This window comes from Anser anser (genome assembly GCF_964211835.1).
Source record: "Anser anser genome assembly, chromosome: 1".
Classification (NCBI taxonomy): Eukaryota; Metazoa; Chordata; class Aves; order Anseriformes; family Anatidae; genus Anser; species Anser anser.
The window spans coordinates 84,556,662-84,582,026 of NC_139720.1; the positions used below are offsets into that span (position 1 = coordinate 84,556,662).

The 25,365-nt window shown below is 38.0% G+C and overlaps 1 protein-coding gene across 8 annotated transcripts; it reads right to left on the reverse strand.

The window, feature by feature from the left end:
* Positions 1-1,666: 1,666 nt before the first annotated feature.
* LOC310882950 (uncharacterized protein) lies at positions 1,667-21,920 on the reverse strand. 8 transcript variants are annotated; one of them, XR_014573236.1, is made up of 7 exons: positions 21,801-21,920; positions 20,825-20,916; positions 17,051-17,115; positions 16,204-16,285; positions 9,597-9,723; positions 8,406-8,490; positions 1,672-3,817 (listed from the first exon to the last, which is right to left on the reverse strand). XR_014573236.1 is itself a non-coding variant. In XM_083802464.1 (6 exons), the coding sequence occupies exons 1-5, from the start codon at positions 21,831-21,833 to the stop codon at positions 8,448-8,450; spliced, it is 360 nt and encodes a 119-aa protein (XP_083658590.1). In that variant the 5' UTR covers positions 21,834-21,848; the 3' UTR covers positions 1,667-3,801; positions 8,406-8,447. The 8 variants fall into 8 exon arrangements, 2 of the variants coding, with proteins under 2 accessions (XP_083658590.1, XP_083658589.1); XM_083802464.1 differs by lacking the exon at positions 16,204-16,285 and having other exon boundaries at positions 1,667-3,801; positions 21,801-21,848; XR_014573237.1 differs by lacking the exons at positions 20,825-20,916; positions 21,801-21,920 and adding an exon at positions 17,601-17,776 and having other exon boundaries at positions 1,674-3,817; positions 16,204-16,344.
* Positions 21,921-25,365: the final 3,445 nt, after the last annotated feature.

Sequence of the window (25,365 nt, forward strand, 5' to 3'; positions counted from 1 at the left end):
GTGTCAGTGTAGGGGATAATTAGCAAATATTTGATTTCTGTTGCAGTTTCCCAGGCAGTTAACACATTTAGTAATCATTGATGCTAGTTAAAATCCATTCTGTTGAGATGAAAAAACATTTTTAAAGCCACCTGTCCTTTGGGCATCCTACAAATTAAATCCAGTAGATACAAAATTTTTGCATGTCTAATTGCACATTCAAGGGTGTATCTCAGAAATAATGCATGAGCATCTATAGGTAATGCAGGTATGAACATAGCCACCTCAGTATTTTACAAATTAAAAATCTGTGTGCAAACTATCTTTAAGAAACAAGATTGCAGGTACTTTACTTGTAGATCCAAATTTAGATGAATTTTAACTTACATGTTCTAACTATTATAGAAATGGGCTGTTCCTTCTCTCTAAAGTAAAATAGAAGATCACACCCCTAGCTAATACCCTTTCAAGGTTAATTAACATTCATAGGCACTATAACATTCCATGAAGTGAAAGACCTTCGTGTTTCCAAAAATCACTAAACCCACATTTGTTAGCTCCCTTGCTTTTCTTATCCATACCTTATTTTCATGTGATTATTAAGGCCCTGGATGCGGAAGGCTGCACCACTGTGAGTCCCTTCTCTTATCAGGTGGTGGGGAACAGACATCACACACCAGGCACAACAACAGAACTATGGGGTTGTGCTGGGTTTAGCTTCATCTGTTTCAGATGGACTGCCTGAGCAAATTGTAGTTAATTTGCTAATAAAACAAGCCAACTCACAGCAATTCTCTGAATTTTCCAAATATTCAGAAAGGTCTTTTATCTTTAATAAATATTGTCAAAAGTTATTAAAGCAATCAGTTTTCTTCATTTAGAAGTGATTTTTTTTTCCTAAAGCAACAGAAAATTCTGTGCTATTATTGCAAAAATACTGTTTAAACTTTAAAAAAATAATAAATTGATATGGTCTATCAAATTAAACAAATCAGTTCATGGAAATGTTCTAGATGAGAACACGTACCCTACACACTAGATATATTTGACATCTTACATATTTTCATGAAACAGAAAAGCATCCCTATTTGAAAATGTAGAAGCTTGATTAGTTAAGCAGGTGCCAATCCTTCTACTCTGAATGATGAATTGCACCTTTCCCGCATTGAAAGAGCTGTAGACAAGACTACGTAATATTCCACAACTGAATTTTCTAATTACCGACAGCACATCCATTCCTTTTCATGCTCCATTATAGCCTGTAAGCACAGTAAATATAATATTACTGTTAGCACCAGGATTCATGGAGTGCATCAACTCTGCAAGGTCTCAGGCTTAGGAATTGTCAGGTTTCACTTGGATTGGCTTGCCTGAAGCTTTTATTTTAACTTGTTTAGCTGTGTGGGCAATTGTTTAATGGCAAGGCAAATGTTATCTCATCTGTTTTAGTTTTTATCTTAGCTTTGAGCAATTGAGTTGTATAATGCCTGCTGTTATAGTAATTTTGATGCTTATCTGTAATTAACAGATAGTAGAAATAAGTAGTCTTTCCATGCAGACTGAACTATGACCCTAGAATAAAAATGCAGGCTAGGAAAGCGCAGTGTTGAGTAATCACAAAGGCCTTAAAAGTACTAGCACAGCATGAAATCACAAACCCTCAGCTAGATACATTCTTCATTGGTCAGTTACTGGTCGTTAAAAGAAAGAGGGGTTGGGACACTAGGTAAAAGCAGTTTTAGGGATACTAAAGAATGTACATTCAATGTAAGTAAAACATACCATGTAGGACAAGTGAGGTGGAACTGCAGATCAATGAAAAAAACAAAACTGTACCATTCTGGAAAACATAACATAGGTCCCACCAGATCCTAAAGTAAGTAGGAAGAAATTCATGTCCTCAACACCATGTCCTTCTCCTCCCGGTGAAGATCTCTCATGATTTACCACAATCGTGTTTGACTTACTGTGAGGGGGACAAACGACTATGACTTTAAGAAACAAAGGAGCATAGTCTGGGTCCATTTCTATCAATGCTACAGGTTTTAGAAGTGTATCATCGTAACAAGCCTAATAATAGCTTTTTGATGGGATTACAAAGATTTTAATCAAAATTAAAAAATATATACTATCCCATACATATATAATCCCATATAGTATATATATACATATAGATATTGATGTATGTTTAAGGCGTTTCTTTTTTTTTTTTCTTCCAAAGGTATTGCACAGGTGCTTTGGTTTGCCATCCCTACTTTTGAAGCTTAGTCATAATTTCCATGTAACATCAGAAAAGCCATAGTTTAATTAGGAATTACTGGAAAAGCTTCTGCTACAAAATGTTGATTTCTTCTGTATGCATTGCACCACACCCTGAAATTCAGATCCATGTATACTGCAGACTTAGTCCTCCAGACTGGAAATACTTACACTCATTAATCATTTGATTCCAATTCTTTTAATATGACTGGATGTATATCAAGTGTTTTTTTTTTTAATAAAAAACATAGAACAGGCAATGAATACACAAGAAGGCCATTTGCAAAGAATGACAATTGATGAAAAATAAAACAACATATATTAATGAGAATATCGCAAAACAAGAACCAAAGAAAATTTCAGTCTTTTGCTTCACACTATCAACTATTCAAAGCAATGTGAAAATGACAATGTCCTTCCCTCCCTTCAAATTTTCCAATATGAAGCAAAATGTCAGTAGATTTTGCTAACAGTTAGAGAAAATACACTGAGGCATACAGAAGTCTGCAACAAAATTACAACAAAGAAATGTTAAGTCAAGTGTCATGAATTCATGAGAGTAAACATTCACTCTAACTACTAAATGTAAATGCACTGCAGTAAAAATGTTACGAAAGGAGGAGTGAAATAAGGACATTCATATTTTGTGCAAATAGATTAAAATAATCAAGCCATTTTTCATCAGTTGAAGAATGTTCTGTTCAGGATTTTTAAGCCTAGAGTATCCTTAAAGTCAGCAACTGAACAAAAAGATTCTTCGGTTAAGATTTTTTTTTTTGGAAAACCCAAACGGAAATAATGGATCTCTAAAGTTGTAAGTTGATTTTGTAGACCTAACACACTGCAGATACCTTAATAAGTACTTCCTGAAATCTACAGCTCAACTACAATCTGGTGTCATTTAAAAGCTTTTCTACAGTGAGAAATTTAGAGGATACCATTTTGAACTATAAAGTAAAATTCCAAGATTTGAGATCATATCCAGATCATCTTTTGAAAAGCACAACAGAAACAAAAACCTCATCAAATTCAACTGCAACATGATTTCAGTATAGATTTGAGACAAGCAGATTTTCAAGGCTTTGTTTACACTTTATAAAGCATCTAATAATATAATTTACCTCATAATTTTATAGATATGTACTTAAAAACTTTGAACTAGCTTTTAACGTGAATTGTTTATGTAACACCTAAGCTAAAAAGTCATTGCAATGCTGTTTTCTTCTATTATTCCTTATTAGGAAATCTAGATTTAAGAAAGTGGTAAAACCAAGAGAGTGCATTCATCATGTTGTCGTCTTCCACCAGCTTTATATGCTGCTTATAATTCACAGTCCTGCTAGCAGTGTGATGGATCCCTGACAGATTTCTTGGACAAAACGCACAAGTCCTTATACCTACGCATGCCAGGCAATACAGATGCATTCACATGGCCTTCCTCTATGGATCAACTTGATGTCTCCTTCTGCTGAGAACAAGTCTGTTTCTTCAAGACAGAAGCATATGGTGTCAGTCCAGCAGGTGCTGAGCATCTCCCTGATATTTGAGTCCATTTATCATCAGCTAGGAAAGGAGAAACCTGAAGCAGATACCATCTGAAGTTAACACAGCGATGGTAAAAGCTGTGAAACTGAGTATGTATGAAACAAGCATAGAAGAAAAATCCAGTTTGTTGCGGCTTTCTTCTATTAGGATTGAGTCCATTTACTAATTTATTCATTTAAAACAAACAAACAAAACCCAACTGATAGCAACTTTCACCTTTCCCCTACCTGAAAGGGTTCACAAAAAGCTTGAAATGAAAAAAGGGTGAAAATCCCTTTGAAGACTGGTGACATTCTTAAAAAGGTTGTAACATTTCAATACAGAAATAGCATGAGCACAGCCCACAAACAAACACGTTTAAGAGAGCTGCCTCAGTAAAGTGGGTCCCAATGCAGTTTTAGAAACCAAAGTGAAAAAGGCCAGAGACTGCTGAAGCAGAACCTGGGCTTGCTGAATACCGAGCGCCACGCAAGTAGCTGAACAATACACTGCCACACGAGGTGCGGATTTGAACACTCAAGGAGGAGAAAGGTACAGAAAGTTTATAAGGTCATTGCTACATGATTGCTGTAAACTACAAGAAGCTGAATACCACTGATGCAAGACAGAAAGGTTACAAACAACTGGCCCAAGGCTAAAAATGAAAAAGTAATAGCTCAAAGGCTAACCTGGCACAGGACAGAAGGTTACTCCTGTAAATCAAAAGCAGGTCTCTCTAGAAAAGGAAAGGGGAGTGCTAATGAAAGAAACGTGCAGCCTGAACACTAAGCATACAATGCAGACTGATTCAGATTTTTACGGTGACCTGATTTACTGGTGGAATAACTTATCATCTTGCTGAACATATTTCTGTTCAAAACCAATGTAAATGATACCAGAATCAAGCCCACAGGGCAGGACAGATAACACACCTTGAAAGAGCTAGTGAATTACAGAATACCCAAGTCTTTTCTCAAAGGAGACAGGTAAAAAACAAGATTTTTTCCCCTATGGGAGAGGATCGTATTTTTTCCAGTAACTTCTGATATCCATAACAGTAAGCTGAAAAGTACCTGAGAAACGACTAAGTTATTAATTCTTTACAATGCATTAACCTGATTAAAATGTCTTGTGCATGAATTCTTCATCCTGTGAGGCTGCTTTGGAAGCAGAGGTCAGAGTCAGGCAGGAGATTCTGTTCTGTTTCTAGCCTTACTACTGTGGATTTACCATTGTATGACTATTAAAATGGGCTGACTGCCTTATTAACGAAGAAAATCCTCCTGGAAAATTTATTTTTCCATTTTGCAGAACTTAAGAAAATGAGAGACAAGAAGTATGATTGGTGTAGGCCCTAAAATTAACCCAATAATTCCTGTAGAAAATGCCTAACAGCTCAGGGTACAATAAAGCAATTTAGTATGTACTTAGAGAAATTAAAAGATGTAAAAAGGCAGTATAGTCCAAGCAAATCAGCATCTTACTCTCCATTGCTCATAAACAGTTCCTCAAGTTATAGGCTCTCTAACCAATTACCGAAATCAAATCATTTACAGGGGTCACCTAAAATTTGAGAATAGAAAGCTGAACTAAGATAATAGATGATACATTTCTTGCTACACATATACAAGAATTTGTTATATAGAACAGTCAAAAAGAGAGATTTTATGTGCTCGCTCTGAGCAAAATTATAATCCTTTCTCCTTCTGGGATCTACTGTAAAATATATAGGAAAGATCCACTGATGAAAAGGACAACAATATTGCATTTAATAATTTTATTACTTTTGTGCACAGGCATGACTCCAACATAGCTCTAGAAAACTCAAGCCCATGGTCCATAAATGCAGCCCCCAAGTGTGTGGGAGCCCCGGATGAAGCTCTGCACAAGTCTTTCTTACCATTTTGCTGTTTTTCACAGAAGTCTGACCCAAGGCCACACAGCATCATACGGAATCTGACATTGAACACTGACAGCCTAATCCATCGGAGAAGGGGGAAGACAATGTGTTGAACTCAAGACCTTGATACAGACTATCCCCAGCATACTGCACATAATTTGTTAGCTGGACAGCTGGCTTGGAGAGTTTCCTGAGTGCTGGTGCACCAGTGTTACAGCTTGGATATTCTTAGCTTAAACATCCCTGATTCAGAAATTTACATTGCTGTAGGTGATATGCTCCATGCCTATATAATCTCTACATCAGTTGTTACTGTGGAAGGTTTGGAAAGAAATCCAAAAGTAATTTCTGTCTGTTAGGGAAAAAATAATGCTCCATCTGTTAAGCTTTCTTCTACCACTCCTTATAGATAGTTCATATATAAAAATCATCTTATAAAAAAGATGGAAAGCAACTTTTTGCTCAGGCAGATAATGACAGGACAAGGGGGAATGGTTTTAAACTAAGAGAGAGATTTAGATCAGATGTTTGGAGGAAATTCTTCGCTCAGAGGGTGGTGAGGCACTGGAACAGGCTGCCCAAAGAAATCATGGATGCCTCATCCCTATAAGCACGCAAGGCCAGGTTGGATGGGGCTTTGTGCTATGCAATCTACTGGAATGTGTGCCTGCCCATGGCAAGGGGGCTGGTACTAGATTAGATGCCTTCCAACCCAAGCTATTCTATGATTCTGTGAAAAATGATCTGCGAAGAGTGAAGACTTTGGAAAGGAGCTACAAGTACTAGAGTCATACAAAGTATGATACATAAACTAAATAAATCATTAAAGAGATCCTGATATCTCAGCTGTAAGTTACTAAATGACCTTATAAAATCGAGTCTACTTCGAAACACGTAAAACAGATCAGGACAAGGCAACACTGGCAAAACATGAACACAACTTCTCAATTCCCAAAATCCAATAAAGCTATGTATATTTATGTTAGAATCTGACCATTATCAGAACTGCACTACATTGTTCCTCTAAACATCCCAAGAACATAACACTTCCACCACGTGGAAAGTTACAAGTGTGTTAGACGCTTCACACTATAAAGCTCCTCTTTATTCTTCCATCTAGCATTCGTATAATGACAGGTTCTCAGCTCACGAGGATATAGCAGCAGTCAGCAATTGGAAAGTATCGAAGCATCCTAGCTAGACTATTAGCATTGTTGTACAACACAGGATGCGGTGTCAGGTTCCAGAACAGGCCAGATTCATGAGCCCCCTCCAGTTGCTTTCCACTGCTTTGGTAATGGAAAACAGCCTTAAACCCACTTTAGCTGAACATTTAATCTGGGTCTATGGTTATTTTGCACTGTCTGACAAGCACAAAGCAGCTGGAGCCTACTAACAAATCTGGCTTTCTATTTATGTATTCTGGTAGTGAGGGATTAATTTTCAGACCATATGCAATTGCTTACTGGTGAGAAAGGTTTTTATACTTTCCACATAGATATTATGCAATATAACATTTTAAGAGGGTGTAATACTACAAGCTGCGAGTGATTCAAATCAGACACACAGTGGTATAAAATCAAACATTTTCCTTTTCTAATTTAAAATTGTTTTCTCATACAATAAATTATACTTTATCCTTGAAGGGTTTTCTTTCTTTCTCTCATTTGTGGAAAGACCAGATGGGCCTCACAGGTCATTCACAGTTACGAGAGAAACAACATCAAAAAAAAATGCCTTTTCAGAGGTGAGATATCTTGTATTCTTTACTGGAAAAAATTATTTGCTTGGATGGAAACCTTTTGTATTCCAGTGTAATTGGTAATATCTGTGGGGTGTCCTGGAAAATGAGATGCTTTGTATCAAAGAGTTATAATTTAACCCTGCGCATAAAATCTAAATAAATAAATTGGAGCAGACCATAAGGTATCATGCAGGGAGGAGATACAAGGAATAGAACTGTGAAATCAGTGAAAAAAACTTAAGCGGTAACAAGTAGACAAGACAAAATTATTTCACAGTGTGATTGGGGTGACCTGCTTGTAAGTTTTTTTTTGTTTTGTTTTTGCTAAGAAAAAGAAAGACAGGGAGGGGTTTTCTCTGGACATTATATTTTATAAACAATCAAACTACTTCCTGGTGTTGCAGCAAAAAGAGTTGCTTTTGGAGAAGTCAGTCAAAGATGGCTTATTTTTCTCAGGCTAAAAAGATCACTTCTTCTATAGTTTCTGAAATTAGAACTCTGATAAGTTATTTTACAAACACTAGCATGGCATACGAACAAAAGTATTGCAGTCTTAGGAACATCATAAAAAAAGCATTTTATGAAGTGGTGAATTTCTGCCCCCTGAAGAAGACACCTATAGACACAGTGAAAACATGACTAAAAAGTGCATTTACAAGACAGGAATATTAAGAAAACTCAGTGAGACCTTTGACTGTGAGAACTAAATTGCTTATTCTTTCAGCAGAGTATAGAAAGAACGTGATCAACTATTGCAATTCATCATTATTACTGAGAAACAGGTCCCTTTTAATGGACCTCTGCTGCCAGTGGCTTCAGTGCTTTCAGCTATGCAAAACTTCTTTTCCTCAGAGAATGAAGGTGCATAGGAATATTCCCACTGGCACAGGATATGGAGACAGCTGTTGGTGTTGCAAGGCTGATTTTTATCAGCCTTGGCACAGACTTGTGTAACCCCAACTGCTGAAAATCACAGAGCTCAAGGCAAAAGAAACCTACCATTCAGGATCAAACTGCATCACCGCTGCATCGACTTCGGAATTAGATGAATTGCGTCACTGAAGTGCCTCCTTCAGCTGATTTGCTGTAAATGAAACCTAGGTGTCTACATTCCAAATAAGTGCATTTGATCAGATGAATCCCACACGTAGTAAGATTCTCGCAGATGTGGCATAAGAAAGAATACAAGCGTAAGAGAGTAAATGACTTTCTAGAAAAGTGATCAGTGAATATAAGGAAAAGTGAGCTTCAAGACCACCACCTATAGCAAACAACATGAAATAGTTTAATGTGACAGATGTTGGGTGGATAAGCAAGATATTTTGAATGTATACAAAATTAATTTTATAAGAACTTTGACGTGATGCTACAAAGTTGTGAAGGCATGAAGGACAATGATTTAGCTTCAAGTGTCTACATACAGCAGCGCATACTATTGCTCAGGGATTCAAAACTTCATGGTGTTCTGCAGGGATTCTGCCTTTTCTTTCTACTCGTTTTCACATAATTCCTAGTGATTAGTACAAGTTCAGCTTTGGCTGGTGGTGCCAAGCATGAATTACTATCTCTTGCATTTCAGCCTTACCAGATCCACAAAACCCGCAATTTTGGCCTGGGAGAACAAGCTTGCATCTGGTAATACTGTGATCAGAAACTTTATGCCTGCTTACAAAGCGTCCTTCAGACTCAATGCCACTATTTTTAAATGCGTATAGTCTGGACACACACAGATATTTGTGAATACTATTTTTTTTTTTTTTTAAATGGAAGTCATCCTCCTATGTAAGGGCCTGGTACGTTTCTAAGTCTAGAAAATAAATCTTAATTGGGATATAACAATTGTGTTGACCTTCACTGGCAGATTTCACCAGTTACATATTCAAAATGGCAAACAGACAAAATACTTAATGTGACTGGGAAGGCAACATGCCATGATTAATCCGGTGAAGGTCTGGTAGTCAAAAGACAAGCATGCATTTGTTCCTTTACAGCATATTGAAAAGACAGCTTTTAATGCTTAGAAACACAAATTACCCTTCATGCTGAATTTGAGAGACTACAGGATAGGGTAAAGATGACTTTGTTTCCTCCGATATGCATTTTTCCTTCGATTCTTTCATCTTCACAACACCAGTGCTATAAATATACTTTGGTTGCTACAGTAATACTTGTATAGAACTTCTCACTTACATTTCACTCAACGTTTTCCAAAAGAAACTAGCTGTCTGTGGATTAGATCCAAAGCCCATTGATGTCAGGAAGTCTTCAGTGGGTTTTGCCTCAGGACTTGAGTGCATGGAAAAGCTCATGACAGTACCTGTCAAGAGCAATTTGAAAGAAAGATTAATATTTGCAGGCTAGAAGCAACAACTGAGAACCAGTAGTTCAACCTCCTTCCATTGAGCCTCACTCAGACATGTCTGCATCAAACACATAACCTTGTGGTTAAAATTACAGTACACCTTTTGGAAGCCATCCAGCCACCTTGCAAATACAATATGAAGAGTGCAAGACCTCGCTTGATAAATGACTCCAATCCTTAATTGCCTTTGTTTTTAATTGCTTAAAAAAATATATAGAAGTTGCACCTTATTTTCCATTTGAATTTGTCTAGCTTCATGACTGGAAATTCCTTAATGCTTTTGCCTGATAGATTAAAGAGCCCTCTACTGTCAAAAACATTCTTCTTGTGTAGATACTTTCAGAACATGATGATCGAGTTACCTTTTAACTTTCTCTACGATAAACTAAATGGATTGCAGTAGGAAGATGATGTTCTTGTCACAGAAGAAAGAATGAAACTGTTTTGCACAAATATTTTGTACCAGAACAGCTGGAAAGCTTATCAGCTTATCCTCACTACTCAACATGGCACACAAGCTCCTCTGAACCAACCCAGGATCATACGCAGTCAGGGAATACTAACAGCAATTGTGGTGTTTTGCTGTTTTTTTTCCCCTTGAGTTAAGCAGCTATGTACTACACAGAGTAAACCCAGAAAAACTAAAGGCATTAAGGCTTTACTCTAACTACAGTTGAGATGGAAAGTATCAATTAAATATCCACATATACATATACACACACTCCTCCATGTATATAAAATTAAGATTTCATTATCGAGTTCAAAAGTTGAACAGACAGAAAAATCCTGGGTGTCAACAATTCATTATTAAAATGACTTCTAAACATGAAGAAAAGTTAAAGTAAGTTTCACTATGACATCCTGTCAGAAATACATTCTTTGGTTCCAGAATAGTACTAATGCACATTAAAGTAGCAATTGCAATACAATGTGACATAGTATTTACCATTTTGTTAACAAGTCAAATGTTTTAGAAGCTAGAAATTTTTAGAAACATAGCAATGCTTAGGACATTTATCTCTCATCAAGTAAAACTATATTTAAAGTAATGCATACGTCATATGACAAAGAACAAAAATATTTTTGGACAAAGAATGTGGCTATAGTTAGATTTGATTCCTGAGGACAGAATGAGTTTTTCCAAGCAACAAATACTCTCTCTTCTTCTACTAGTCCAACATTATTTCTGATACATACATGTACCAATAAGAATAAGCAGAATAGAAGAATCTAGCTATAACCATTATCTGTAGTTTGGTGCTACGAAAAAGTGATGCTAATTGCCTTTTTAACACCAATTGTATAAGCAGCTTTGAAGATAACAGTAATTCTTATGTTTTGTTTATGTTAAACTAAATATTTACTTGGTAATTGTTTATTATGACATACTTATCATCCTAGCTTCTTTGTGCACCAAACATTCATTTCTATTAATATAGCCATAGGAAAAAAAATATCTGCGGTTTGAAAGAAAAACAACCATTTAATCATAAAACAGCTAACAGGGTGTTACTGGAGTAATTTACGCAATTGATTTATGAAGGTGTTGCAGAGTATTTATTATTTATCCAAAGAACATAAGAGATTAAAGCAGAATTTTAGGATGTGAACGGGCTTGTCAATCTGTTTTTATATATTTTGATAAATGAGTAATTAAATTTACCAGTATAGCATGCCAGCTTTGTTTTCTATTTTTATTTTTGTGTCTAGCAAACGTGAAGGAACATTAGACAGATTTACTGAAGTATTTCCTGATTAGGTTTTTTCCTTCCCAATAAATTTAAAACTTCTAGAAGGAAGAGGAAATAATTTATGTGAATGGGCACTATGCACTAGGAATCCATCTCAATCAATTATCCATGATGCTTCAAAAGTGGACTCTATGCAATGTGTAGGTTTGCTGTACTGGCAAAATAGGTACATGCTTGCTGAATTTTCCTGATAGGATGTTCCCTCCAGGATACTGACAGGAGGACACCTATATATTAATTAGCGTTAGAAAAGGCATCTGAAGCAAGATGAACTTTTAATCAAGCTCCAGTTATTTAAATCCTTGTACACAGATTTTTAAACATGTTGAACAAACCAGATATGAAAATGCATATTATTTCCTTATGATAGCTATCTGACTGCCAAAATTAATTGAAATGGCATTTCCATGTAAGCAATATATCATACTGCTGAATCTGCTTATAACGCAAGCATAATCAAATTAACTCTTTTAAATATTTGAGGTCATTTAAAAATAAGGAAATTGTTCACTACTTTGCTATTTTCACATTTCGCAGACACAAAACAACTGACCAAGATTTCAATGCTATGCTTTACTAGACCCCCCCCAGCGCTGAATACCTGAGCTGTTTCAATATAAGCCATTGTAAATAAAAGTACAATTTCAAAATGTATATTCTGTGAAACTGCTTTTAGATAGTAGCAGTAGAGACTTGTACTTCATTAGTCCACAAGCAAGGAAGATGTTAAGAATGTAAAGCCACTGATGATTTTTTTCTTTAAGATGAACAGATACGGTATAAAAATTGTTTTGTTGTTGTTTTGGGGGGGTGGGGTGGGGGCGGGAATAGAAAATGACTTGTTTGAGAAAAGCAGAAGTTGACCCTTAATCTTTGGTGCACGGAGGATTCTTTTTTATTACTTATAACAATTCTCCCCCTTTCTCATTGCCTCTTCTTATGAATAAGAGTCTTGGAGAGTTCCATTACAGAAATTGATAACTATCCAGGATTTACAGTTCAAATATAACAGTAGTCTACAGGAAGGTCACTGTCACTTTAGTTCCCTGTTTGCCCAAGGCTAAATACAACTCTTGGCAAAATTCCCCGAAGGCGTCAAAAGCATCAACTAACTTCTATCTAAAACTTCAAATGCTGACATAATTATGTATTTAGATAATAGCAACTTTGTGCAGATATTAAAGAGGGGGGCACATTTCATTTGTAACGTTTCAAGAAATGTACAACTTAGCCATACTGCTGTGATCATCTTCCTAATAGCATGGCTTGTTTTCAGTATCACAAAGCACAGCCAAAGGTATGACAAACAAATTTGATGTTTGTCTTCCTTCATACCGATTCCATACACCTTTCAGGGGTGCAACACTATGCACTTGGCTACCTGAAGAAATACAAGACTGTGAGAACTTGGAGACTGACTGCCAGGGCCGTTTGGAAAATAGTTTCTCTTCTTCCTGTTGTGTTAGCTAATATACTTCAGTTCACCAACTCCCTCCACTCTTTGCGGAGGTGTGAACTTGGGAGAAATGACACCCATTGAGTACGTTACGAAGTACCAGTAAGCATTTTTCTGCCCGGTTTCATTTATCATGCCCTCTAATCTCCTGCTTTTGGATATCGATTCTTTGTGTAAGAACTTGAAAGTGGCCAACAGAACTTTACTATATTACAGCTAAACTGAAACAAAAAGGTCAGACTGCCCTCAGTTTGATACTAACTGCCACGTGTCTGCAAAGTGTCACTGAGCACCATGCACCCCAGAAATACCATTGTGTGTTATGGGAGACCTATTCTGTTCAACAGGCACACCCAACATGTGATCAAAAAAATTAGACAAAAATACTCCTTGAGTCTAATTGCCTTTCAAGATGTGGTCTGTATCCCTGCCAGAGACACTTTGTCATCATGAGTCTGATATACAGCATAGAGAGATTATCTGAGAGGAAAGCACTAAAATCCTGAACATTTTTCTAGAGCAACATTTTGAATTCTCAACAGATGTCACTAATGCACCTGATTTACAGTAACATGCACTTTTACATTTTGTCATTCATATTGACTTTCCATTTGACACTCTCTAATGGGTAATCAAGGTCAACTAAAGCATAATCAATTAGTCTGCATTAATTGGTGCCCAGAACTACATTTTTCTTGTGATTTCCTACATATCCATGTACTGTACATCTTTCAGATTTCCCCAGAGCCCCCCTCAAGCATGTTGCTTCAGAGCAATTATAATGAGTTAGGATGTCTTTGTTCAATGATATTCCGGCAAATTATTCTCCAGGAACAGCAAATAGAAGATAGAAACTGGGAATATTTTAAGGCAAAATCTATCAAAAATATAATTTGTTCTCTTACAATCACACTGACAGTAATATTATAAAAGATATCTTCACAATCAGGATGGCAGGCATTAAGGCAAAAAAATTCCCATCTCACAGAATGCTACTAAGAAGGAAAAAAACAAAGAAGAAAATAGGAAATGTGTTTCTGCTGCAGCCTCTGAGGGTTCAGTTCTTTTCGATATACGCCTGCGGGCAGGTAGACTTTTCTCTAGCTGTAGATATTAGGCCATGAACACCAGGCCACGGACTGAAGAAAGAAAAAAGCTCTTCCTTACCTTACAAAGGTCTGACCAAACCTCTGTTGGATAAGCTCATTTACAATTCACATCTTTTGCTCCACTGTGCCATGCTTTCTCACTTCCCTCCCCTCCCTACCTCTGTTAAACAACCCCTAACTATCTTACCCCTAGTCATTCTCAGCCTCCCCATTAACTTGGGGAGCATTGTGAATTTGTCTTCGAGTCTTTTGAGAACTACAACCGAACTTTATACGAGTCTGAGAAAACTTCTTAAATTTCTAATTTCAATAGTCTTTGCAGAGTTGAGAAAGCCTTCTAATCATCATTGTGAGCCTTCTGAAAAAAGGAGAAAAAAAACACATCCACACAGCTAACTTGCCACTGCCTTATTTTTTTTCTCCACACAGACAACCTGAATGGCACTGACCAGCTGCCATTTTCTGCATCTTCTGATTCTTCTCTCAAAAGGGTGACAGACATAACCAGAAACTTGGCTCTTTCATGAAGATGTAACTTTGCCCTCCAGTATATTGAGTGCTGCTCTCAGTTTGCAGTTAGCCAAGTATGCATGTGGTCTCATTCTCCAGGTCATTAATGAAAACATTAAATGGGATTGATCCCAGGATGTGCCTGACACACAGCACTAGAAACTGACTGCCAGCTCGAATTTGCCTCGATTACAACTCCTTGAGCCCACTGGTCCACACAATTGTAGTCACCTGTTTGTCTACTTAAACAGTTCACATCTCAGCAATTTGGCTATCAGGATGCAATAGGAAAGCATGTCAAAAGACATCCTGAAATTAAGGCAAACAATATGCACTTCTTTCCTTTTACCCACCTAATCCATCATCTCATCATAAAAACAATCTGCAGTCAGCTACAACTTGCCTTTGTGGTTAAATCTGGGCTGACTGTTCCCAGTCACCTTGTCCTTGCGCACCTTGACCTTGTGTGCATGAACATGGGTCTTGCAGGATGCTTTTTTGAAGACGAGAGTGAGGCTTACCTATCTTCAGCAACAAGGAACCTCTCCCTTGCCATCACCTTCCAAAAATGACAGAAAGTATCACAGAATGGTTTGGGTTGGAACGGACCTTAAGGATCATCCAGTTCCAACCCCACTGCCATGGGTAGAGACACCTCCCACTAGACCAGGTTGCTCAAAGCCCCATGCAAGCCTTGCAATGACATTAGCAAGCTTTTCAGCATGCTTGAAGGTATACCTTTGAGGTGCAACTAGTCACAGGGACCTGGAAACATGGAAGTTACGTTCCTGGAAGAATCCATGGCAGTATCATCAAGCACCTCAGCCTTTTCAGTGTTGTCAGTATGTGTACCACCCCACTGAGTAGTAAGCTCAGGGGTTCCTTGGTCTCGCTGCCAGTTTCCAGGAATATCTTCATACTAATGGTGCTCCCTTCTGACTCAGTAAAGCAGTATTGACTTGCGCAGACAGCAGTAACAACTTGGGAATGACCAGCAGTCACTTTCCTAGAAATCTCACTCAGCAAGTACAGAAACAGCATGCTAACACGAAACCATTCAAAGAAAAAGAAAAGCATGCAGCTAATGGTCTCTGAAAGCCTGACACCCAAAGGTAGTCTAAGGCTCTAGTTTAGAGGCTTCATACAATTAGACATTTATTTTGCTGCCATGGAGACATACACTGCTGAAACACTGATGGCAAATGTCATGAAGCTAATGAAAATTGTCCGTGAAAAGGAATGTACCTGTTCATTTTGATGAGATGAGTTAGAGCATTTTGATTTTTGGCACCCAAGACAGCCACATTTAGTTTCAAGGATACAAGATCCCCTTCCAACCAATACTCAAACTGGTTTGTTCGAGACCTCAATGTGTTGACACCTGTCAACAATTATCATTGCAGGTCAATCCCCCTCCCCTCGCTCCTGCCACCAACATACTCCACTCCCATACTATCTGTATTGTTATACATTAATATATGACAACACCCAATGCCAGCATGTTTTTTTTAAACACAGAACACAGGAGGAGAATGATAATATAAACAATACTTCACTGGAAGCATTGTGTTTTCCTATTAACAGCACAAAATTAAAAGCTTATGCATACCATTGACAGTGTACTTCCAGGACAGCGGCACTCCGTGACGGCAGAGGATGACTGAACTTTGCAGAACTTGTCCATCCACCCTCTGTTATTTTGAACAAATGCCTTATTTGAAACAGCTAAGAAGTAAAGAGTATTTTCTAACTGCAAGAATGAGAAAGTTAATTAGCATTTATTTTAGCTGCCCCCTAAACCAGACACAAACAGCCTAAAATGCCAGGCTTTACGGAACATACAGTCCCATTTGAGACATCCATCACCTTAACCTCTCAAAATTAAGACCAGGTGTCCCATTCACAGAAAGATAATGTGTAAAATCATGGGACATCTCCAAGCCTCACTAAGAACAAAAGCAGCTATGGGGTTGATTTTTCCAGATTGAGAAAAGAAGGATTTTAATTATTTTGCTTGTTTCAGTCACCTTAGCAACAATGACTCTTTGGTGTTCGCTGCTACTTGGAGTCTCTTATTCTGACATACAATATAAATGCACAATGCCCAAGTATACACCCTTTAGGCCAAATAAGAGAAAGCAGACAATGAATTGTTCAGGATTTCTTTCCAGGTATTAGAAAAACCCACAAGCAAAAGATGACTGGAGGAGAGACGCAGAGGCTCCACCAGGAAGAGGGAGGACCTACAGAAATACATCCTTGAGCTGATGGAAGCCATCCATCTCTGACAGAAGAGTCATGCATTGTTTCTACACAACATGGAAATCAGAATCGCAGCCCAGCCGAGCACAGAGAGCAGCACAGCCAACAGCGGTGCCCCTCTCACGTAAGCTTTTTATTGGCCCACTCTTTCCCATGTCACACTGTGGGAAGAGGTACTTCTCTGTGATGCCCACCTTCCTTTTGCACGCTGTCCACTGATCCACTGTAAAACCAAAGGAAGTCATTCTCCAACGTCATTCTGTAACAGAAGGAAAAGTTATTGCCCAGCTGACTAGCTCATGGCTCCCAAAGTGCAGTCGAAAATCAAATTCTGCCATCACAAGGGCAGGGAGTAAACAATGACTACACATCTGTCCACAGGCTGTGAGCAGGTGCTGTCCTTCCTCTCTCACTAGGGCCTAGATGGTGTTTTAAACCTTTCACAGACAAAACACTATCATGTTCGTCTTCACAGCCAGAGCAGCTGTCTAGCTGCAATGTCCCTCCACAGCACCAGGGAGGAAGGGAAAGGGAACTGCTGGGCTTGGGAGCTCACTCAGTCTTAGCACTCTGGGTCAGTTAGACACAGAGGTACCACATGGAGCTGCTCCACCAACACCTGCAGCAGCTCGTTAGACAATTTGGGGATAGTCTGCTCTGAAAAACTGCCTGCTTTGCCAGTTTACAAGTGAGGCCTAAATGCATTTACAGAGGTCTGTGGTGTGTTCCTGCTGGAACACTTACCAGTTTTAGGCATGCTATCCACAACACCAGCATTAACGTCTTCAGTGTTCTTGGTCGTGTGATTGTGAGCTGAGAGCTCTTAGACAAAGCTTTCTCCTGACCACTTCCATAGAAGAGTGGAAGAAGAAGAGAAAGTCTCTATCTGCCTTTGCAACATTCAGTAAAACTGTTCTAACACCGGACCTGTTATTCAAATCAAAGTACAGAATTTGCACTTTAAAAAGAACCACACAACGATGTCAGGAAAGAATTCCATAACCAACACAATTATGTTTACTTAATAGACCAAGAAGGTAAGAAAGCACTAGGCCTGATTTATAACAAAAGTTACCGCTGTTATGAAAGTCTACAGCATCAAATATCATTACATAACAAATCAAAATTCCTACAATAAAATCACTACTGATTACCTTAGGGACAAACAAGAACTGCTGCTTAATGATTTATTTTTAAGAGATTGGTCAAGGAAATGAAGGTGCTGTGCTTGCTGCACCAAGATTCCTAAAACACTAAAAGGAAGAAACTATGTAGTGAAGATTTCAAGGCCACATGCCGAAAGTTGTGGGCATCTTATCCCTGAGAACTATAAAACTATATTTAATAAAGTCAGCTTATTTGTGACATCAGGGTCACAGCGGGTAGAAGACCTTTGCAACTGTGTTCAGAAGAATACAGAAAATTTTGCTGCATTTTTCCTAGTGTTGAATAGAACTTTGAATACCAGATCTGAGCTCCTTATTTTAATGGTGAATAAGAGAGGAATTCAAAACTTCTGAGGAGCTACTTGCCCATGTCTTGAATGAAACCCATCATTTTATATTCCATCTGCCAGGTATTTGATGAAAACAACATGAAATACTTTCCATCTGGCACACTTCCTATGATAACAGGGTAAAAGGAAAAAGGAAGGCAAGTGAAAAACAAAAATTTGAGGTCTAAGTATCCTCATTTTTTAAAAATTGAGATCTTGCTGCATAAATCTTCAAGATAGATTACATCATGAACAGTTTGTTAAAATACAGGCAAGTCCTCAAACAGAGTTGAGAACTACTTTTTGGCTTGTCTAGAAGATTTCAAAATTTTGCTTGCAGGTGTCAGACCTATCAGACCAAAAAGCATTTGATTGCTGAGCAGGGCAGTAATGCCAACCAAAAGGAGAAGGACTGCTGAAGAAACCAATTTGATGAATTTCTCTATTCGAAGGCTTAATTCAACAACAAGCAAAACAGTACTGAGCTTGTAGTTGGCTTCAGGTTCTTTTACATTATTGGTTTTCCCAATGCTTGTGCACTGGTGCAAGAAAGGGGAAGAAGGTGCGAGAAAAGGAGAAACTCATTCCATTAGAACTAAAATGTTGGGTTGGGATATAGAACTAGTGTGCCTTTTACTTTTTTTTTTTTTTAACATCACTGAAGGAAATTTCAGCATATTTTCCTTAGTTTACTAGTTCCTTAGTTTGCCCCATAAAGCCTTCAATCATCAATGAATCGTTAGTCTAAAATGCAACTGTTCATTTTCACAATAGGGTGCTTATACAATCCTTCCACTTCCTTTTTATTACAGGAACTACATTTTATGGCATGGTTTTATTTTCAGTGATGCTTCCACTCTGGTCTACAGTATGACAGAATGAAGAAGGAATTTGACAAGCAGACATCCATACGAGAGCCTAGATGAATTATCAGAGTGCCATTTTGAATGAAAACATCCCTGTTTTGAGGCATTCTGGCTTTTTTGAGAGAACGTTGAATGCAGAGATTTTTCAGCAAAGTTGGTTTTGTGAAAAAGCTGTATCACCTCTTTGAGGTGGGGTTGTTGTGGAATGTTTTTTTATCTTATGTAAAAGTTAAATCCAGTTAAATTCTTCGGCAATGCAACTGAAGAATAAGTAGACATACACACTATCACTAGTTACACTGATTAAGATACAACAAGCATGCTGAAGTTGTTACAAATAGGTGTCCAGCAAATTGCTAAAGCTATTATCTACACTGGCTAGGTAGCTAGCAACAGCAAAAGTATGGCCTTTCATTCTGCAGTCATAATAACCAGTTAACAGTGGGGACAATGGATTTAACCTGAAGAGCTTTGCAAGCCCACTTCCAGTAAAAAGGACAGCCTTTGTTCTCGGCACTGTACAGAATACATCATTTATGCTTGAGTGTACACAAACAAAAACCTGAGCTACTTACCTTGAGACCAGTAGTAAATCAGAGGACAAAAGATGAAGCTCAGTATTCGCCAAATGTTGAAAGATAAAAAGTTGTTCTTATTATTTAAATTATACTATGTTTGAGAGTAGGACAGAAAATAGCTTTTAAAATTTTGTCTCCCAAGAAAGCATTTCTTAGTCCTCCATTTCCAAATGGGTTACCTTCAAAATGTTAAGACATCTTTGATAGACTTTGTTCGTGATTATAACAAAAACAAAATCATCTCGTTTTCTGAAAAAAAAAACAAACGAAAGAGGAAGCGGAGGGGGGAGGGGCACAGATGGGATGGACAGAGATGCCCTACATTACGTACAACTGATATTCTCTGACAGCACACGTTTAACAGAAAAATATTTTGTTTTCAAGTTTCCTTCCCCAAGAGAACATTCCTGATATAGAAGGAGTAGCAACTGATGATGTACCAGCCACTTGTAATTTGAAGCTTTTCAGGAAATATTGACAATGAAGAGGTAATTACTGATTTCTCTTCTGTAGGGGTGCACCTAACTCCCCCCTAAAAATCTGCACTTTTATCTTAAAGTTACCAGATCTACCTGGAAGAACTTAAGCACTACAAGAATGACAGAAGAAGCATCAGTGTGACACCACATAACAATTACTGAAGGCCCATCCAGTCTGTTTTCCTATCTTCCTATTTCCCACCAACAGAACCAGATGAAAGCTCAAGAACTTCTTTCTATATAATACAGGATAACTTGCTGCATCCCACCTTCCTTCCCCTGCATTTTCTCTTCCATAGACTAAGGAGATGACCACAAAAAAAAACCAGTGCATTCTGAAAATGAAATGCCAGTAAAGTGTGAAAGCTTCCAACAAAATCAGTGGATTCTGAGGAAAAAAAGATTTTCATCCATTGCTAAAGATGGAAAATAGCAGGGTTTACATACGTTGTATATTTTTTTCTTGTTGTTACAATTTATTATCCTTTCCCTGGAAGGAAGTGAAGTTGATGTAGCACTAGTCATCTCAGGTTCATTCCTATTACCAGACCTAATAAGGTGACTCTCCCTTTCAAGCGATGAAAAGTTGAGGATCCAGTCGCATCCTGTTCTATCACATTTTTCTTCACAGATCTTGAAAACCTGATGCAAACAAAAACTTAGAGAATCAAAGTAATGTTTAGAAAATTCTCAAGACAAAGGCTTGGGAACAAAACACCATAGCTATTGCATTTGTATGTATTTTCCTTTTATCTTACAGCAACTAAAACATCAGCAAGAAACAGACTAAGCCACAGAATCACCAGCTAGCCAGGAAGAAGAACAGCATGTCAGGGGAATATGTGAGCAAGTGGAAAGGCAGAGAAGTGCCCCCCTCGTCTCAGAAACAGCTCAGCATCTCCTTGTCTGCCTTCTAATAAGAAGGTGGCTATAATATTGCAGAGGAATGGGAAAGAGGGGATAGGCACCTTGTTACAGAAGTATATATTCAAGAAAAGACTGAAAGCTAAACCCTAACTTTACTTCATATATTTCAAAATTGATAAGAGTAACCACCAAAGACAGCAAATATTTGACAAATCGCCTCAATCTTCGTGCATACGCTAAGGATACATATTTTTGTTGATTTAGCAACTAAACGTGAGAATTCCAAAGCAAAGAAGTGTTTGGCTTGCTTCTGTACATGCCCTAGGACCAAAGAGATGAAGCCACCCCCATCAAAGTTCCTTCTCACAACTTCCACTGATTTACCTTTATATTGAAGACTCGCTTCCTTTATAAACTCTGCTAGAAACGTCTCGTTGACCATCACTCAGAAACTACACAAATCAGGAGGGTGATTAGGAACAGAATAAGTCATCTTAAAACAGAAAAGGTATTAAAAAAAAGGAGGTTACAGCTGAGAATTTCAACATACCTAAAACATTCTAGAATTGCACAACGGGAAGGCATTCAAGTCAGAGTTCAGTGTTTTCACAAGCCAACATTTTAGGAACATCATTACAAAAAAACCACGGCATACTCACAGAAGGAAGTGTTTCCAAGCAACTTTCCCACATGCAGCTCCCAGAAGACCTGTCCCAAACATGCAGGAAGAAAAGCAAGATACAGGAAACTTTTTAATTAGGCTGCTACTCTATTAACTTAACCCACCTGGGAACTACCACCAATAACCTATTGAGTGTAAATTGTCATCCTTTGATTGTTTTACCTAGTAAGGGGCTGTCCTCAGCCCCCAACCCTTCACAGCTGGTCCACAACCTGCTGTGGGTACCCCACCTGGTCCTCCTCCTTTCAAGTAGGCTAAAGGGCTGCAGAAGAGGAGCTGTCTCCTTGGTGTACTAGGAGTCAGATGCTCCAGCTTTGCTTCTCACCTCCTTGGGGCCTTCCTAGGCACTTGTTCATGTGTCACAGATGTGACCTAACTTCCCATCACAGTACTGAATTGCTGAGCTGTTGGGGAAGAAAGACAGGAAATGCTGAATTAAGAGCACGAGAAGGAAGAAAGAACATTTATCCAGGTTTACCATGAAGAAAGGGTTTTTCCAAGGCACTCTTTCACCAAAAAGTTGATTGTCAGAATGAGCAGAAAAGACAAAAATGACCTGACACCTGAATACAGCAATTCAATGTTACTACAAAAGAGTTAATCACTAAATGTGTTACATTCACCAGATTGAGCACTTACAAAACACTACCATTTCTCTATAAGAGAGATCTGCTTCCCTCCTGGTTGAAATATACACAGACATATTAATAGAAATGAAAGGAGGAAAAAAGAAATACCAATTGAGCTATGCGATCCTTACCAAGGAGAGGCTTAAAAAGACAAATCGCAAACATCTCACGACACCAGGAGGAGCGGTGGGGCTGCTCCCAACAGCAGCAACACACTGCAGAGCAGGAGCCTGAACTCCCTCAAGCAGCTGACAGCACAGCAGTATGTATGGGAAATCTCTAGAGCCATAAGCTGTGTTTGAAAGTTTAAAGCATATGTTGCAGCTTAAGAAAATACACCAAGTTTATGGGAAAAATATCAATATACAAATGTTAAAAGTATTTACAGGTACCTGGCTGTCTCCTGGAATGCTGAATAGCATTAGCTAGCATGATTTAGCAGACCTCTTCCAAAATGCATTACGTATCAAAATGCAGCAGTTTTAGAGTAACTTGAATTAGTAAGTGCTGTTGCTCAATATGGAAGGAGTGCAGTGAAGGTATCTGTTGTTTTGTAATCAGCTACCTGTGATCTACCTTCTAAGGAGAATTGGAGTGGAGGAGTTAAAAGGTTTAATCTCACTGTGAGGCTTTGATCTGCTAAACAGACATTTTAGAGCTGAATCTGAAAAGACTCAGGGTTTCAGTCTGCTTTTCTTAGTTCCTCCTTGTTCTGTTGTCTAGCAAAACCTGCACATGCTAGCCTTGTGATGGATTTGACTGAAAAGCCTTTCTTTCACCAAAGATTTCCAATGTATTATCTTGGATGGAAACCTGCTATATAAAACATCATTATATAACAGAGCTTGACATCTTCAGCCCTCCAAGATCTCTTTCTTAATATGATTATGTACTGACAGAACAAGAAAGATGGCAGATAAAAGAAGGAATTAACCGTAATATTTTAGTTAGCCTATTTATTTCCCCCTTTGGCTGCACTAGATTCAAGTGTTTCGCAGTGTACATTCATCAATAGAATATCATTTCTAAGAAAATAAAAAATAGTCCTATGTGTTACAATCCCTTTCAACTTGCACTTTTTTCTTCCTCCAAAAATTGAGCTTTTTTTTTTTTTTTTTTTTAAGGGAAAACACATATATTCACAAATAAGCTAGGAATAGTCAACATATATCCATGCTACATTTAAGCTTGAAAGATTTGAAATCCCATGTTTTTTTAATAGGATTATCACATGCTGGTGACACTATACTGCCTCTGGAGGAGAAGTGGTAATTAGAAGGTTATCTGGCTTGCTAAATGTGCTGACCCTTAAATAGTAAGAGTGTGTTTAAATAGATGTAGAGAAATAACAAATGTATTAGCTGCTATTCGAAGGCTCCAAATCACTGCCCTCTATCAACATTAATGCCCAGGAAAGACTGAACCAGAAGGATTTCTTGATATTGAAAATGACTTCATAGCCTAGATAGCTTAGTCATCAAGATGCAAGGCTGACAGTTTTCTAAAGAGCAAAAGAGAGGCTCACAAGACTTTTGTTTCATGGAGGTAAACCTTGCTCCCATGAGAACAGGGCTCATGTAGGGCAGTCGGGTGATACATAATAAAAATAGGACAACTTTAGCTTCTGCAGACGGAGGAGAATGTACCTCAAATCTACCAGTTCCAAAACATGGCAGGCTACTGAGTGGGAAATGTATCAGGGGAAAGAAGCAATAGAACAATACAAAGACTGAGCCCAGTTGTTAAGGCTGTTAAATTTGTAAGTTCTGCGTAATACCCTTAAGGAACATGCCTTCAGTATTGAAAGTGGGACACCCTACAATAAGGTGTATGTCATTTTGAGCACGTATTTCAGTGGCCAAATGCCTACCACAACAGGCGTAACTAGCTGGCCGCGTAATACATAGCTTTCCTTTCCTTGGTGGACAATCTAATTGCTAGGTTTAGACTTCCTCTGACTGCTGCAGTGCTGTCCCTGCCTCTCTGCTCTCCCAAACCGTAACCAACCCATGTCATTACCTGCTTAGTAACAGATCCCTTTGTACTTGCTGCCCTTCCAGAGCTTAACTTGGGCCCATATTATTCACTCCCATTTTCACATCTCTCCTCCCCTGCCAAGTGCTCAGAATAATATTATTCTTATAATTAAGGTATCTGCCCAAACACCCAAATTTTGTTAACAGCAGTGCCAAATTCTCAGATCCTATTTGTATTTCAGCATTTTCTTGTTCTTGTTTAGCACAGTTGCAAAGTCTCTTAATGAAAGTGGTTAAAAAAGGGGGGAGGGGAAGTTAAAAAGAATTAAGAAAGGATCATTATTAGATTTATACCTAAAGAGAAGCTAGGGAAGGAGGAGGAGCAGAGAAAGAGTTTGAAGTGTCAGAAGATTATTTCAATGAATGAATAAGGACAATAAGAAGCTGCTCCTAAAATAGTACAGAAGCATCTCAAAACCTTTCATCGTCTTTTTTGAGCTGCAAGGAATGGTACAGATCAGAGAATACAGACTGAGACAATCCTAGAGCATAAGCACAAAAGCAAGAATATGAACTAAGAAAAAAACCCAGAGGTAGAAATTTTGGATCTGTTATCATTTTACTAGCTAAATTTTATAGCCTGTTTATATTTATTTACCAAGGACAGACAATAACTGCAGAAAAAAGGATTACTACTCCGCAGACTATTTCATGTTCCTGCTGCCATTCTAACCTCTCTTCCTAATCAAATATACATACATAATTGTCTCAGTATCCCAACAAGAACCCATATATTGTGACTTAAATTATTTGAAGAGGGTAACTTTTTTTCCTCAATTAAAACAAACTTCAATTCCATCAAATGCAACACCAAAATTATGGGCTTTGGGGCAAGAGAAGAAATAAGACAATCAGAGGGAAAGAAAAATCTATTGAT